Source organism: Orcinus orca, chromosome 1 (genome assembly GCF_937001465.1).
Source record: "Orcinus orca chromosome 1, mOrcOrc1.1, whole genome shotgun sequence".
Classification (NCBI taxonomy): domain Eukaryota; kingdom Metazoa; phylum Chordata; class Mammalia; order Artiodactyla; family Delphinidae; genus Orcinus; species Orcinus orca.
In genome coordinates this window covers 181478929-181496522 of record NC_064559.1, presented here as the reverse complement: position 1 = coordinate 181496522, position 17594 = coordinate 181478929, and the positions used below count along the sequence as shown (strand labels likewise).

The following is a 17594-nucleotide window of genomic DNA, read 5'->3' as shown; positions in this document are numbered from 1 at the left end:
TTTGCCACCAGTCCACTAAAGGTTGTATTAAGACACTTGGGAAATGGAATAAAATCCTATTTCCAATCCCACTGAAAATATTCCAGTAAAATGTCCTTTGGTATATTTATTATATGCTGCTTGAATAGGCATTTCTTAAAACAGTCAAACTTAGGAACGTGGGGATATAAACCAAGGTAAACAGATTTCTCTATTCCAGGTCTTTTCAGAGAACATTTGACTGTACATAGTACATCTCCAAGAGACTACAGAAGGCTGTTTCCAAAGTTTAACTATAGAATTCATGTTCTGCAAAACACCCCATGAGTAAATCCTCCCTCCCTACTAGGGAAGCAAGGTCAAGTGGTGATTTAAGGATGCAGGTTCTAGAATCAAACTGCATGGATTCCAATTCTAGCTCCACCACTATTAGGCCTCTCCAGGCCTGTTTCCCCATCTGGAAATAGAATAGAGGACCTACCTCACCAGGTACTGTGAAGATTACATGAGGTAATACACATAGAAACCACCTGCAATAATCTGTAGTAGGTGCTGTCCCTTCATGTCCCTCCTGCGTGCTCTTTACACGTCCAGACTCCCAACTCTGTAGGAGCAGTTCAAGGAAGATGCTATTAACAGAAATACACTCCAGCTATGCCCAGCTGCCACCTATAGTCCCTTGGAAGACTGTGTTCCTTCAGGGTTTCTGGGGGAAAGAAGGGGAGTGTTTAAAGTTACTTTGCTAGCTTAGGTGAAAAACAATAATGATATCCACTAATTAACCTCTTCTGGATATAACTGCAAGAGCTTTCGGCATTTGCAAAACAAAACAGGATAGAGAATCTTAACAAAGCCCATGAATCACACACATTAAACTTGTGACAATCATAATTTTATCTTTAAAATTGCTTGTTTCTCTGTGTACACACAGAATTCTAAACGTAGGAGGTAAATTAATACAATTCCAAATACCTTGAGCATTCTGTATTGGGATATCATTACATACGTGTCTGTGTGTGTACACACGTGCACGTGTGAATGTGTGTATGAATGTGTGTGAACAGGAGAGGTAGTGGTATGTAGAACAGCTCAAACACCCTGCTGCAAAAGATTTAAAACGTTTTATTTCACCATCTCTCCCAGCTCTCTGAGGTAGCCAGTTGAAGATAAACACCCATTGAGATGCAAAACATTTCAGGCAAACCCTCCTTGATAGTTTTCTGATTTTTCCATTTCCTTTTCCTGAGTTGTCCCCTTTCTTCATTCACTTTATTTCTATTCCATCACTTTTCACCTGTTCTCCTTAATCACTCCCTGAATTTATAATTTTCCACAGTAGTACGAAAAAATATTTCTTGGGCACCTATATGCCATGGTACACTCATCTTGAGGCATCATCTCCATTGAGCCAATGGGAGCCTGAGGCTGGAGATGAAGGCAGGCAGTACTGGGCTGCCAGGTCTGCAGCACAGGCCCCCACTTCACTACTAACTAGATCTATGACTGGGTTGCCCCCTGTTTACCCAGCGTAGTTTACACCCATTGCTCTGGCATAATTATTAATGGCATCCCTTCCACTCTCAACAGTATCCTGATTTGGAGTTTAACAAGTTCATCCCGTCTATTACCCTAGACAATGTTCTTTACTCCTCTGGACCTCAGTTCCCATAATTTGAAAAAGGATACAGGATTAGATAGTATTTTAAGCTTTTTTTAAAATCTATTTTTGTGATTTCCAATTGTTTTAAAATTAAAGTAATCCAGTCATGAAATTAAAGATCTTTCAACCTCTACTTCCCTCCTTTCTATAAACTGATGTATACTTTACTCCAACCAGTTGAGACCCAACCTAACTATGTAAGCAGAACTTAACATTGAAGGGTCAATAATGAGTATCTCAGAAACTGATGAAAAATGAGCTGGAATCAGTGCAAATTTTGTATAGTGTATTCTATTCATCTCATCCCCTGAACCACTTCCTGGTTTGGATATCATACATTAATTATGCCAGGCCCTGGATACTCCCCACCATGAGTGAGATCTGTTGGTATGAAACACCATTTTTACCTAGACCTCCTACCCTAAACAGAAACGGGCCAGGAGGTGGTATCTGGACACAAGGCATGAAATTCCTGCAACAGGACAGAACTTGAAGTCTTGAAATATAAGGCATTTTAACCATATGAGGCAGCAAAAGAAGAAATGGATGACAGAGCGGGACAAGCCAATGTTCCATCACCCCAACCTTCTATTACCTTAGGCAAATAAAAAACTTATTCTGGAGTAAATACATTTATTGATACCCATTTTATATAGTTCAATGAAATAATCTATAAATATAAAAGCATTTTTTTTTTTTGGATATCACCATGGTCCATGTAAATACTCAACAGTCAGAATCGTCTGCAGGAAGCACTCCAAGTCACACTGTTAGGTTTACAGACCTGAATATACATATTTCATTAAACAGTGGCACTTATGTACTCAAGTGGTCCAGTGGCTTTGGAATACATGACTACTGGGCATGTGGAGTAAAAATAACGTGTAAGTTTAAGTCGATGGAAAAGGGTATCAACCTTCAACAAAAAGAAACAATTATGAATTAATATCCTAGGTGAAGAAAGTACCACAGTTGACACTTGGCGTCAGAATACTGAAGACGAAGTATGTTTAACGACACGTCGTGGTGCCAATGTGCTCTCCTCAGTCCCAGTGGACAGTCCACCAGCGCCTGAGGGTCATTCAGGGTCAACAAAACAGCAACTCTTAAAGGATCTCGATAGCTTAGAATAAAAGGAATGTGGGGGCTGGTATCAAGTTTAAAGAAAAGTGAGCTACATAATTCAGTGACATAATGCATTTCCCTCCTAAGAGGAGGAGATTGCGGGGAAAACAAAATTTTTTTTAATTCCCTTTGTTACAGTGATCAGAATCATTTATCTAACGTGGGAGCAAGAACCCAGATATCTGGTACCCAAAACACAGGTGCAAAAATTTTCTTCTGTTTTAAAGTTTGTTCTTCAACACTTCCGAGGGAACTAATGCAGCGGCCACTGTTGAGCCTTGCTCTTGACTTGATGCAGCATAAAATTTTCTCATTTCCTCAGAAACAAATACAGAAATGTCCTTTGCTGCAGTCAGACCATGTGTCTTCTGAGTAAGCAAGCAAATGCATTTAGAAGGTCTGAGGTGTGCAAGGTCCAAAATTGAAATCTGAGAGGCAGTGTTAGAACTTAAGCAAGGCAGGATTTTCAGAGACTACTCAAATGAAAATCTAAGCGAAGCATATAAAAACTCAGTTCTTTCTATTATTTTCAACTGGTAATTGACAGCAACATTCTCTGGTAAGGATGGGTAAGTGATGTTATCTCCAGGTCCAAAATATCCCAACTACTTAAAGTAGGACCCCCAAGAGGAGAAAGACACTTGAGGTCTGTGGTCTATAGAATTCTTTTTTGCCATTTTTTTAAAAAAAAGAAATAGTAGCTTCAGTTGCACACCACTGGTTGAAGGGGTTTTCATCCAAATGAGAAACTCTACCCCTTGTCTCTAGTGCAACAGGCACCAGACTCCCACAAGCGGCAACTTCCATGTCCTGTAGCACATGGCATCTGACCCTGGAGTGAGGAATAAGCTGGCACAGACCCCGACCACCGGCATTCAGGCTAGATGGCATTTCGCGGCGTGCCGTTGTGTGTCAACGCTTTCAGGCTGGGGGCACTGGTCTGGTGACCACAGCTCCTGTGAGAAGTCACACCCACCTCAAAAACCTCATGAATAGCTTTTCGGAAACAATGGAAGTTGTAGTCTATTAAACCTGCAGGAGAGAAAAAGGAGATTAGGCCTCCTGAATGTCAACTGTGAGACTATCTACTAGGAAACATTTGGTGACGGAAAAAAATAATTGATATGTATTTAAAAACATATATCCAATTGAGGAATTCTTCACACTGGAAACATGATGAAGCGTATGCCCAAGTGTTAACACTGGTTACCTCTGGGGCCTGGAAGTGAACAGGGTAAATAAAAAAGCAATCAGGAAGACAAATTTGCTAAGAAAATTTACAATGAAATCTAAAGTCAAAGTAAAATACTTTTTGATTTATCAAGCTTTTCCTTTTACAAGTCTCTGAGGCAGCCAAAGAAAAGATGAAGTGAACAGTTGGAACAGTTTTGCAAACTGCTTAGTAGAGCCATGGGGTTGGGAGGTGTCAGAGAGGCCCATCAGGCAGAGTCTCAGGAAGCCTGCTTCCCCTATACGGGAGGTAAGGCAGCTCCGTCCTCATCTGCTCTATGAACCGGCTTCCAAATAAGATTTCGGTCAAACAAAGGGCTCCCTACAGGTACGTATGGACATATGACCAATTCTGGCCACTGAGATAAATGCAAGTGTGTGAGACTTCTGTGAAGTCTCCTTAAAAGGAAGACTTCCCTATTCCTCCCCATTCCTCCTTAATGTCCAGAATATGGATAAGATTGCTGGAGCTCCAGGAGCCATTCCAGATCACGAGGAGAACTTGAGAATAGAAGCCAGTGCTGAGAAGGGCAGAGCAGAAAGAGAGGACTTACGTCCTCGAGGATACTGGGACGTAAAGACAGCACACGAGAAAGAAATCACAACAATCTGATGTTAAAATGACTACTGTGAAAGAAGTCCAAAGGTGGGAGAGCCAAGTGCAGGGCAAAAGCAGCAATGAAAGCTCCAGGTGTGAGGCAGAGCTCTGAGGATACCGGCAGGATTTAATCAGGCAGGCAGGGAGAGCAGAATCACAAGACAACAGCAGGGAGCTGGCAATGAGGAAACACAGCACACAGGTGGAAAACAGGAAACAAACTGGTCTGGCTGGAGATAGGGGCAGAGAATTTTGGGGAAAAGTACTGAGAATGGAGTCTGAATAAGCAGGTTAGAGTCAAATTACGGAGGTCCTTCAGATTCAGGAAAAAAATGAAAGTTTTAATAAGTTCAACGACATTAAAACTGACTTCTATGCAAATGGTAAAATTAAACTGACAATCAAGGAAATGTGAACACTGGCTGGATATTTGATGATATTATGAAATCACTGTTTTTTTGGGTATTTTTACACAACTACTGATGGTAATACTGCTATGCTTTAAAAAGCGCACTACCTCTTACAGACACCTGCTGAAATCTGTATAGACAAAATGATTTGATGTTAGAGATTTGCTTCAAAATAACCCAGTAGGGGGCTTCCCTGGTGGCGCAGTGGTTGGGAGTCCGCCTGCCGATGCAGGGGACACGGGTTCGTGCCCCGGTCTGGGAGGATCCCACAAGCCACGGAGCGGCTGGGCCTGTGAGCCATGGCCGCTGAGCCTGCACGTCCGAAGCCTGTGCTCCGCAACGGGAGAGGCCACAACAGTGAGAGGCCTGCGTACCGCAAAACAAAAAAAAACAAAAACAAAATAACCCAGCAGGGGAAAAGGTATAGCAAGCAAATAAGAATGGCTATGATTTTGATAACTGTTGAATCTGGGTGATAGATAAAAAGGGGTTCCTCACATTATTTTCTCTACTTTTTTATGTTTGATAGTTTCCACAACAAAAGAGCAAAAGATAATAATTTAGTTGTGAGGAGGATATACAGCAAATAAGACTGACCATGTCTTGATGACTGTGAAAGCAGGGAGATGGGTACATGGAATCGCTGTGCTAGTCTACTTTTGTGTATATCTGAAAATTTCCATAGCCAAAAGTTTTTTAAATTTTTAAAGATTAGAATGGAGAGGGCTTCCCTGGTGGCGCAGTGGTTGAGAGTCCGCCTACCGATGCAGGGGACACTGGTTCGTGCCCCGGTCCGGGAAGATCCCACATGCCGCGGAGCGGCTGGGCCTGTGAACCACGGCCGCTGAGCCTGCGCGTCCAGAGCCTGTGCTCCGCAACGGGAGAGGCCGCAACGGTGAGAGGCCCGCGTACCGCAAAACAAAAAAAGATTAGAATGGAGAAAAATAAAGAACTCCTAAGTACAAAAAAGACACAGTACAAAAAAGATAAAAGTATACGAACAGATAAATTACCAGAGAAGACACCTGAACAGACATAAAAGGGTACCTGCAGTGAAAAAGATGCTTGCTCTAACCCGTAATTAAAGAAATAAAAACCAGAGCCAAATGAGATACCATTTCACACCTACCAGACTGACAATAACTAAACAGTCTAACAATATCAAACATTATCAAGAACATGAAGTGACAAGAACTCCCACAAAGCACTGTCTGGGGTGAAAATAAAGCCACTTTGGAGAGCAATTCAATAATGCCTAATAAAGCTGAAGACATATGTCCTCTATAAATTCCACTCCTAAATACTTATTACTCTTGAGAAATTCTCCATATGTGCAAAGGCAAACTTGTTCATGAGCATTTCTGGCAAAACTATTTGTAATCTTAAAAATCATCTAGATGTCCAGCAAGAAGAATATAAATTGTGGTACATGCAATCCATAGACTACTGTGTGGCAGTGACAACTGAATGAACGAACTGGAGCTACATCTATCGATACGGGTAATTCTCAAAAACAATCTTGAATGAAGAGAAACAAGCAACTTGCAGAAGACAACTTACATTTGGACATCATTTACACAAAGATACACAATACCCTATATTGTTTAAGGATAGATATGAAGTGAAAGACTAAATCATGCACAGGAAAAAGAAAACACTACATTCAACAGAGCGCAAGAGGGGGTTTCAACTGAGAACACACAGAAGACAAATATGTATTTGTCATGTTTCAGTTCTTAAGCTCAAAGGTGAATACTCACATTTTTGTTGTACCCAAAACACTTTGTATATCTAAAATATTTCATTAATATCAACATCAGTGAAATAATATTAATTCATTCAATATTAATTAATATCACAAAACCCAAGCAGAAAAGCAGGGACTTGTTGCAGTGAAAAAGAGTTACTATAGATCCTTGAGTAGTTAAATAACATGATAAAAGGAATTTTCTGAAACCTAGTCTGCCTTTAGAATAAAAGATGATACATGCTGAGCCATTAATATATATGTTGAATGCAGCACCACAGGCTGGAGGAATGAGGACCTGGATTGGAGTCACCAACAGTGTAAATGGAAAGGACACCCGAGAAACAGTTCCAAGAAACAAATGGTAAGATTTGGTGAAAACTGAATGTAAACACTGGAAAAGAACAGAAAAAGGAAAACACAGAATGCTCTCTGTGAGATGATCTGCAAGAGCCTCATGGGCAATTACACCATACGATTACCTGACTGCACATAGCTAAGCTTGGACACCAGAAAAATGGCGCAACGAGTAACAGAAGTAGAGTAGCTGGGATGGTCGTGAAACAAAGGGGAAAATATTCATCAGTTTTTGACACCATGGACAAGATAAAATATTTAAGTGAAGATGTCTTACTAATAGCTCCAAACACAGGATGGAAACACAGGCCCAAGCCAGAGTTGGAGAGGTGAATTTTTCAATCAACTACACAGAGAAGATTAACTGAAGGCATGGATGAGATGCGCTGACCAGGAGAATTAAGTGAAGAAGCGAGCAGGAGACCTGGCTCTGAAGAACACTCAGAAAAAGAAAAACAGAAGAAACAGGACAGGTGGTCAGAGAGAGAAACACATAGAAGAACCCGGAGAGTTCTGCTTTAGGGAAGCAGAGAGAAGAAAGCTTGAGGGAGGAGGGATTGACAGCACATGCTTCAGAAGCCTGAAGAGGCCACAGAATGAGAAAAGGCCACTGAATGCAGCAAGAAAAAGACCTAGTAACCTCTCAAACAGCTTCAGCAGACTGGTTCAGGTGGAAGCCAAACCGTAGGCAGTTAAGACAGGTAATGGAAGGATGTAAAATGAGAGAGGCTGGAATAAAAAACTTGATTTAAAATAAAAGACCAAAAGAAGGCAGGAGAAAGTCTGCACTGTACGTGGACGGGAAGGCACAAAAGGAGTTTGAGCTGGTAAATCCTCTAACACTGCAATATTGTTTTTTCTTGCTTTCAAGAACCTAAGAAATTATGACAAAGAACTTAAAGAAATCTTTTTAAAATGCATTACCTTTTCGTTCAAAACTTTCTTCCCTAAGGATGCAGACCAGTGCCAAAAATTTAGTCACCTCCTTTAAATACAGGACCGTTGTGTTATTCAGCTTGATGATGGCCATAGATTCTTTGTCGTAAGCACTTCCACTTCCATCTTCCTTTAACCTGTTTTAAAACAAAGTATCATCCATTAGAGGTTTCCCAACTCAGCATTTTGTCACATTTGCACAACAATAAGGGTTTCCACCCAGTTTCCTGGAAGTCTTTTGAGAAAGGAGAATGCCTGCTCTCCCTTATTGGAACAGAAGCTGTGTTTAGCTATGGGTGCCCAACCCATGCTGCAGTATTCATTCCATGCGCTCACATCACCTTCTTCACCTAGGATGCATGGAACACAGCAGGTTTCCAACATTCCCTCACACTAATTGGCGCTGACACCCTCTACAAATAAAGAAGGACCTGAAATATGAAAACTGCCATCAATGAAAAAGGAGTAAATACAAGAACTAAAATCAATAAATACGGTCCCATTCAAAAAACGTAAATCAAGAGTCAAGTAAGCAGGACTTCCTGGTGGCACAGTGGTTAAGAAACTGCCTGCCAACGCAGGGGACATGGGTTCGATTCCTGGTCCAGAAAGATCCCACATGCCACAGAGCAACTAAGCCTGTGCACCACACTGCTGAGCCTGCACTCTAGAGCCCGCAAGCCACAACTACTGAGCCCGCATGCCACAACTACTGAAGCCCGTGTACCTAGAGCCCGTGCTCCGCAATAAGAGAAGCCACTGCAATGAGAAACCCGCGCACTGCAACAAACAGTAGCCCTGCTCACCGCAACTAGAGAAAGCCCGTGCGCAATGAAAACCCAATGCAGCCAAAAAAAAAAAAAATATCAAATAAGCAGCAAACTGAACTTCAATAAAGCATACCGAATTGCACACATGTATTGTGTTAAGAATACAAATGGCTATTTCTCTTCTTTTTTATAATGCACTTTATCATATATAATGTAGTTTACAGTGTACCTTATACTGAAAATAAACTTTATAACTAAATTTGATTTATGAAAATTTGATTTATTTTTAAAGAAAAAGCGAATGTTCTATTCATCCATTTTTAAAATTAGGAATAGGAACAGGAAACTCTTCTGCATAACCTACGGACAAAATCTCATTTTCACTGTGGAAAGAATAAAAACAAAGGAGAGCATATAATCACAAAACTGAAAAAGAGACAGGAATGCAAGACAAGAATAGACAGGTAAAGAAGAGGTAACACAAATGCATTCTCCTACCCAGAGGCAGCTGGACAAAGACACTGACAAGGTTAGGCGGAGAGAGCAAGGTAAAGGGTAGGGACAGAGAGATGAAAGAGGAATTTAGACTAGGTGGAGCAGAGAGGAACAACAGATAAAGGACACAGGTATCAGAAAGCAAAGGTAATGTCAGAGCATCGAGAAAGTGCATTGTGAGGACTGACATTAATACATGAGATGAATCAGGGCTATTAGAGGCTGCAGAGGTTACTGGCTTTTGAAACACCAGTAAGTTCACCAAAGTTTTCACCTATCCTCTGGGTTATTCTACAAAATCACTTCTTTGCCAGCTTTTACAAATTTCTGTATAGAGTGTGGTAAATATGCATAAAACAAGAGTTTATATTTTAGAGACTTATTTTGGAAACTTAGATGTATAGGTCAAATGTTTATAAGTTCTTCTGACATCCAGAATTCTGATTTCCTTGTTTCTGAGCTCTCTGAAAGATTAAGGATCCCTCAGTTCCACAAAACCTGAGATTAAATTAGGAACCAGTACATACTTTGTTATTCAGAGTGTTTTAAATAAATTAATCTTATTTATTGATCTAGCTAAGTTGCAGTAGTGAGAAGACACAGTACAAACCCCCCAAATAATAGCGGGTGAAACTTTCAGTGATAGTGAGTCTGGCACTAGTCACACCGGTCTTATCCACCTATGCTGAAGGAGTAAGACCCAGCAGCCCACCCACACAGAAATCATGCTCCAAGTTGAAGCACTATGGTCAGAACAATTCTACTTCATACACTACTTGCTAGACGCCTCAGAAATTAATCCCCCTGACAAATCAAGCTGGTAGTCTTCCCCGTATCTGAGATCTTGCAGAAATATATATGTACGACTTACCCATATATACAAGACACATCAATTACAACATCAATCATGTCACAGCAAAGTTCATATGACTGCATATCCACAGGAGAACTGTCTGTTGCAATGTAGATTTTGCTGACAACATCGAAGAGAAAAGCTTTTTCAATACCTGAATTCTTGAAAAAACAAAATTGAGTGTTCATTTTTTAAGAATCACAATTTGTAAACTTATCAAAGATCTTGAATCACTGATTAACATCCAAGAGCATTTTTAATTATACAACCTAAAACCAAAAGAGCAAATAGTACTTGCTTAGGAGACACATCTCTTATCCAAAGAATAAAAGTGGAATTATTTCTCTGCTCTGATTTACTGACATAATCGCACCAAATTTGTTTTTTCTTCATCCTCTTTACTTAAATGAATTATTTCCTAAGATGCCACACACACACCCAAAAAAATCTCCAAAAATCAAGCCATGCTACATTTTCAATAATCCTTTTTGGGGCAATAAACAATCTCTGATTCAAATGACCTTGCTACCAGAAAGGCTTGATGTGGCAAAGAATGTTTCACGTCAACATCTAGCATAACCCAAAAAGCCCAAAGAATTGGGGATCACTATACATTGAGTCCTTCAAAGAAATGTTTGGGAAATATAGTGGCTGAATGCTAAATTTATTGGAAAAATATCCTTTTTTATTAAGCTGAATCCTCAAAATAAGTAATGTGAAATATGACACAGATTACAGTTAGCAAGGAAAGGATCAATTTTTCAATGTGACCTCCAATAAGGCAGAGATTAAGTCCAATTCCCAAAACCCAATCTACCCTACTTTCTACTCTTCCTTCAGGAAACAGATACCATGAAGATATTAATTCAGAAAGCATGAGAAAATTTCTCATCAGGCCATTTTAAAACAAGAAAAAGTGAGTATTAAGGAAAAAAATTCAGAAAATAACTCAAGCCTTTTTTTTTTTTTGCGGTACGCAGGCCTCTCACTGTTGTGTCCTCCCCTGCTGCGGAGCACAGGCTCCGGACGCGCAGGCTTAGCAGCCATGGCTCACGGGCCCAGCCGCTCCGCGGCACGTGGGATCTTCCGGGACTGGGGCACGAACCCGTGTCCCCTGCATCGGCAGGCGGACTCTTAACCACTGCGCCACCAGGGAAGCCCTCAAGCCATTTTTTATATGTTTTTATTACTTACTTTACACTTAATTGTATTATTAGTCCTTAAGCTTGATTCAGACTAATTCCAGCAATTTTTTGGAGAACTTGATAACACAAATATATTCAACAAAAACGGAACCAGAAACTACAGTGAATTAAATAGCTCACTTACTGATATAAAGATATTTAATAGATTTTCCAAGGTCGGTAGTTGTGGGATAAGTTTCTGCACCACCTTACTAAAGGCTTCAAATATTGAATGGTCATAGATACTAGTCAAATAAAAGCTGAAAAACACAACATAGTTTGATTAATTTGAAAAATCTTAAGTCCAGTGACAATTATCATGATACATAGAATTTTAAGTTTCTTAACATTTGATTTCCGTAAGTTCCAATACAGCCTCTTTATCTTGTGTACCATACCCATCATGAAAGATGACAAATGCAGTTTCCCCACCTGGCTTGTAGCTCTCCATCCCTTTATTGCATTTACACAGAGGGCAATTGAGGCAGTACACAGGAAAGCATTTTCAGATGCAGAAACCTGAATATTCACCTAAGTCTTTGCAATCTGATCCAAAAACCTTGGTTTCTTAAGCCCATAACTGACAAAAACCAAGATAAAAACCAAGAGAAAGCTCATAGGAGATAGGTGACATTCATTAAATAAGAATACAATACAGGTCTCTACTAAAATGTTACCGCTTCAGAAAGTTCCCTCCTGACCCCCCTACCTAAAATAGTACCCCTGTACCCATTACTTTCAACGCCTTTCCCCTAATTTGTTTTTCTTCACAGCACTGGTAAGCACTTAAAATTATACTATACATTTATTTATAAATGCTTCTGAGCTGTCTCATTCATCAGAATATAAGCACCATGAGGACAGAGACTCTGTCAGCCTTGCTCACAGCTGCAGGCCCACTACCCTGAAGAGTGCTCATAAACATTTGGTGAATAAATGAATGAATAAAACTGGAGCTTAGAATTTATGTAAATAACATATTATGGAGGATGAGAGCAGGGGCTCTAGAGAGAATGGAACAGCTATCTGGAGGCCTAAGAGGATGCACAGTGAAGTAAATTTGTAGATTCAACAAAACACGTATTTGCGAGAGAGAGACCTTTAACAATAACAGTGTGGTCAATTGTACCTACTTTTTCACTCAGGGAATATACTCTTCGTTATAAAGTTGTATCCATTATATAATTATAAACACAAATTACAAAGTCAGAGACACATAACTGTTTATATCACACTTTGTACCTAATTTAAAGATACTTTCAAAGAGCTCACCTAAGAAGCTAACCTAGATGGGGCTCTAATCTAGATGTCAGAACAATGGCACAGGTGAGACCAAGATGATCCCCCCACAGGCACTAGGGTCAAAGGAATATTTTGGCAACGTGAGAAGGTCCTGCAGGAACTATGAGGCTTGGAGGTGGATGGGGGCAGGGAAGAACCTCCAAGCCACAGGGCACTTTATAGTAAGCTAAGTTTCTGGAAATTGGAAATCAAATACAGCCTCATCCATAGGCCTGCTAGTTATTAATAAAGCTTAATGCTGTTAACAAGGCCTAGGGCCCCACAGAGAACTGGAAAAAGGGATGGTGCGTACCAATGAGGCGGGATGCCCTGGAAAGGGACACAGACATGGTGTTAAGAGGACCAGAAGGGTTCCCATGGGCACTGGAGAACACAGGACAATCATGGCTTAAAATCCATCATTCATGGTGGAAGAATAAGATTGAAGAATTTTATGGGAAGATACTTTCACTTTCTCCTACAAATACTGCTGAATTTTTTTAAAGCCTGAATTACTTGCACATATTTTAATCCAGGCTAGAGGTCAATGAGACTTTTCTATGTGGTTTCCTAGGAGAATAACAGAAGGATCTTGGAGCCAGAGGCCCTAGAGAATATTAGGGGTTGAAAAATGGGGGTTGGCTTGAGCCTATAGAGAAGTCATTATAACAGACCAGGGATAAGGAAATAGCTATGGTTTGTCTCTCGCCTGCTTCCCCTTTAAGCTGTTTATATCATCAAAAGAACATTTTCTTGGGTACTTTTTATTAGTCATTTCTACCTAAACCATAAAAAAATAAATAAATAAGATGTAGGAAATATTTCTTATACACTTTCAGAACACAAGTACACAAGTCATCAATCCTATCTAATAGGTGTTCTTTAATAATTTAATATTTAATTACGAATCGGCAGTTCTTTAAACTTGAGAGCTCTTTAAACTTGATAAGATACACTCACTTAACCCAATTTTTAGAGATTCATAAAAGCGTGTTTTAAAAAACATAAACAAGATACATTACAGTCCAGACATTAAAGTGTACCCTCTTTAAAAAGCTCTTCCTACTGAAACAGACACTGTGAAAGCTCAAGCTACAGACTTTTACAACAAATGCGACAGAGATTCCCTGAACCGAGGCAAGAAGGAAAAAAAAATAATAATAATGAAACCAAGAGAGGGGAGCCCCAAAGCAGATTTATGCCATGAGGAAACAGCCTGACTCCAGTCTCTCGAGATGAATTTGTAAACACACCTACAGAAACACACTTCACATGACTTCCACCTCTGGGAAAATGCAAAAAAGGGGGAAAGTAACGTCTCAATAACATTAGGCTCCCAAACCTGCTTGAATTCAACAACAAAGAGATCAAAAACATTACAGATTTGGGAAGGGTATACCAGTAACAGAGAGCTACGTGTTTGTAATGACAGAGATGGGAATACATTTACACACTTTTCAGGGCTCTCATATCAAACACACAGGTTGTTACCTAAGGTGGAGTTTTTCTAGCCCAGCATCTGCAAGGTCATCATTGGCCCTTTGATGAATGTCCCTCTGTGTTTCTATTTTGTGATCATCAGACAGACCATCAACTTTGTGAATAAAAACCTCAAAATTCATGTCTGGGTTAACTTTGTAGGCTTTAGAAACAGTAATGTGAAGTCTTGTTAAAGCCTCCATGTAGTCATCCTGTAAGTCAGAACAAAATATTTTTTAAAAAGAAATCTTAAGTTAAGAAAGCCTCAAACTACCTCTTTCCCCAACCACAGAAAATATATTATCCTAATTATTCATAAATATTCAAACATCCAAATACATTAACTTATACCACTAAACAGATCTTCAATCGCTCAAGATAAAGAATTCAACTACCAAGTTAATGCTTGTAATTTTTAATACTGATAATATAAGGAAAAGAAATGGGAAATGGACACTTCTTCCCAATAGAATTTTTAAAGTAATCCCAGCTCTGCCATTTATTAGATGTGTGACTTTAAGCAGGTTGCTTAAACTCCGTGATCTCAGTTTACTTATCCATAAAATCGGAATTACAGTACCTACCTCCCAGTTTTGTGAAGACATTAATTAGGTCATGTATATGAAAGCAGCCATTACAGATCCTGTCACTCAGAAAGCATTCCTAACTAATGCTTAAGATTAGAAAAAGTAAGATTCTTAAGGATGGAGACACATCCCATTAGTCTGAGTGCCCGCCACATGCTAGGCCCTCAATAAGTGCTCCTTGGGCTAAACCCTACTTGGTCAACTAAAGAAACTATTCACTTTAATATTTACTGACTCAGTTCTCACATTCCTTCTTATATTATGGGCACTGATGAGACCTTTTCAGTGAGTGACATCACTACTGTAATAGTTAACAGAGTACAGCAATATCTACTATTAACAAAAACGGGACGCTGCTCACTAACTAGAACTCAGGGATATAAACCATATCTCCTAGTCATCTGATATTCTGTACTTGTACAATGGCATGCCTGTTCCCAAAGCACCTCTGCAGGTACATCTCTCGCACTGTTAGGGAATCTACTGGCAAAGAAATAAGCTGCAGGAAGCACATGACAAATAAACAACTTTCCTTTGTCCCTACATCTTCCATCACCAAAGAAGAAAAGTAAACATTATCATTTCTAACTACCTGTGCATCAATGACATATATCAAAGCTCCTGTTCCCCTGAAGATCATCTCGTAGTCAAAAGTAGGGTCGAAAAAGTCCATTTGCCCAGGAAAATCCCATATTTGGAAATTCACAAAGGAGCTATTTGAAATGTCATCTTTGTAAATCTTGTTGGTACTTTCCAAAAAGAGGGTCTCGTTGGGTGACATTTTATGAAACACCACCTGTCAAAATAAAGAAAACAATTTAATGACTACTCCAATTTTTATTTAAAATACAGAACTCCACCCTGAATTAACATAATTTAAAGAACTTGATCCTATAGCAAAAATTTTAAAAGAGGTAAAAAGTGAATGGTGTATCCACTGGTATCCACTATCCTTTAACTTCTAACAGAAGACACCAAATTACTGAAACCAAATCACCAGAAAAGCTGAAACTTTTCTGCTATTTTCTGTCTGTATTCAATACTATCAGTAGCAATGTCTCTCATTTCAGTTTGATTTTTTTTCTGTAAAACTATCAATTCTGCCAAAATCTGCCTTAAGATTATGAAAACTTATAAAGTTTAAGCAGTTTTGTTCAATGAAAACTTATCAGGCTCTGAGAAGTAATCAGAAATGAAAATGACTGGACCCTGCCCTCAATGGGTTTGCAGTCTTGTGGAAGAAATGAAACAAAGGCAAATTATACCAAGCAGAAAGTGACATATTGAGGGAGAAGGAATATATGTGGGGAGGGGAAAGAATGGGAGTTGACAGGGAAAAGACAGCTCCCAAATAAATGGTAAAGGCAATTGTTAAGAAACAAAATTATCACAATCTATACAATTCTAACACAAAACTAATTTGCCTCTCTGTTACTTTCTAGATGAGGAAAATGGATAGTTACTCCCAAGGCTTAGATAGTGAGTAACAAGTGAAAAGAATTAAAATCAGTTTGCTAAAAACCTACCATAAATGTACTCAGATTTTGCTGTAAAGGTAAAAGATAAATAAAACACAGTAATCCATTACATGTGGAAGACTACTTCTTAAAAACATCATGTCTACAGAATATCATGCAGAGATTTATTTTGGAGAGACCTCTGCAACAGAGTGGAAAGGGCAAAAGGCCAGGTATCTAGCATTTTATCGCCAGCTCACTTTGTGTGTAAGAGCCATGGCTGATGAAGGAGGTCAACCCTGCCTCTATTTCCCCCTTATTAAAAAGTGAGGAACCCTCCATCCGTTCCCGACATTCCCCAAGTGAAAGCACATGAACTGACAAAGGTCTGCAAATATTCTCCAGGTCTCAAAATTTTTGTAGCCACTCACAAACGGGGGAAAATCACTAGTAATTATACTCACCGGGCCACAAGTACTAAAATAGGTGGAAGAACAGCCCCCAAATCCCACAAATGTCACAGTGAAGTCTCCTTCGTACTAGTAACAAGAGGAGTCATTACAAAGGCCAAAGAGTTAGTCATTACTCTTTCTGACGCTGCTCCCTGGGGCTCACCTGGGAAGCCCTGAAAACTCAGATCACCTGAAGTGAGAGGCACAAACACAACCGGGTCCGGGGAGGGAGTGTGGGAAGTTCTCCAAGTTAGAACCGGGGAGCAAGTCTCAGTTTCGTGAATGGCACAAGGGCTGGGTCCCAGGAGGCGAGGTCCCGGGCGGTGCCACGGACACCTGCCTCGCTCCGGCCACTCGGGGAGCGCGGGGACCCAGTCGGCCTCGGCTGACCTGGGCGTGGACTCCAAGATCGGGGTCCCGACGAGGGCCGCGCCCGGGCTCTGCTCACCGGAGGAGAAGAGAAAGTGCGCTGGGACAGCCCGGCCGCCGCCCTCCTCGGGGCCTCCCCCCCGGCGGCCACCCGCGCCCCCGGGTAGAGGAGGGAGGGGGAGGGGCGGAGGGGCCGGCGAGGCCCCACTCACCTTCTGGATGGAGGACTTGCCGCTGCGCCTGAGCCCCATGAGCAGAATCCTAGGCTTGGAGCTGTCAGCGCCCCCCGGGCCACAGCCTCCGCCGGCCCCCGCCCCAACCCCGCCGCCCGCCGCTGCCGCCTCCTCTTCTTCCTCCTCCACGCCGTAGCCGAAGTCCTTTGGGAATGAGTCCGCCGGGCCGTAACTGCCGGCGAGGGGCGTCTCCTCCGCCCCGTACTGCAGGGACATGGTGCTGGAGCAGCCGCCGCCCGCGCCCTGACAGGCCACGCCAGGCCGAGCCAGGCCGCCGCCTCCCCAGGCCGCCGCCGCCGCCGCCACCGCCCCCGGCAGCCGCCACCGCCATGCGGCCCGCCCCCCGGAGCCCGGCTCTCATAGGATCGGCGCCCGGGCCCGGCCCCTCATTG

At 41.2% G+C, this 17594-nt stretch overlaps 1 protein-coding gene across 1 annotated transcript; it reads right to left on the bottom strand.

The window, feature by feature from the left end:
* Positions 1–1083: 1083 nt before the first annotated feature.
* RRAGC (Ras related GTP binding C) lies at positions 1084–17528 on the bottom strand. Its single transcript, XM_004266425.3, has 7 exons — positions 17182–17528; positions 15284–15487; positions 14117–14316; positions 11490–11604; positions 10179–10321; positions 8031–8179; positions 1084–3796 (listed from the first exon to the last, which is right to left on the bottom strand). Exons 1-7 carry the CDS (start codon positions 17416–17418, stop codon positions 3645–3647), a joined length of 1200 nt encoding a protein of 399 aa, XP_004266473.1. The 5' UTR covers positions 17419–17528; the 3' UTR covers positions 1084–3644.
* Between the last annotated feature and the right edge of the window lie 66 nt (positions 17529–17594).

Bases quoted from the DNA above. Each gene is read 5' to 3' on its own strand.
- RRAGC (XM_004266425.3), bottom strand. From the start codon at position 17,418: ATGTCCCTGCAGTACGGGGCGGAGGAGACGCCCCTCGCCGGCAGTTAC. The intron at 15,488-17,181 runs GTGAGTGGGGCC...TTATTTTGACAG, and splicing joins GCAAGTCCTCCATCCAGAAG to GTGGTGTTTCATAAAATGTC. The intron at 10,322-11,489 runs GTAAGTGAGCTA...TGTTTTTTCAAG, and splicing joins TATTAAATATCTTTATATCA to AATTCAGGTATTGAAAAAGC.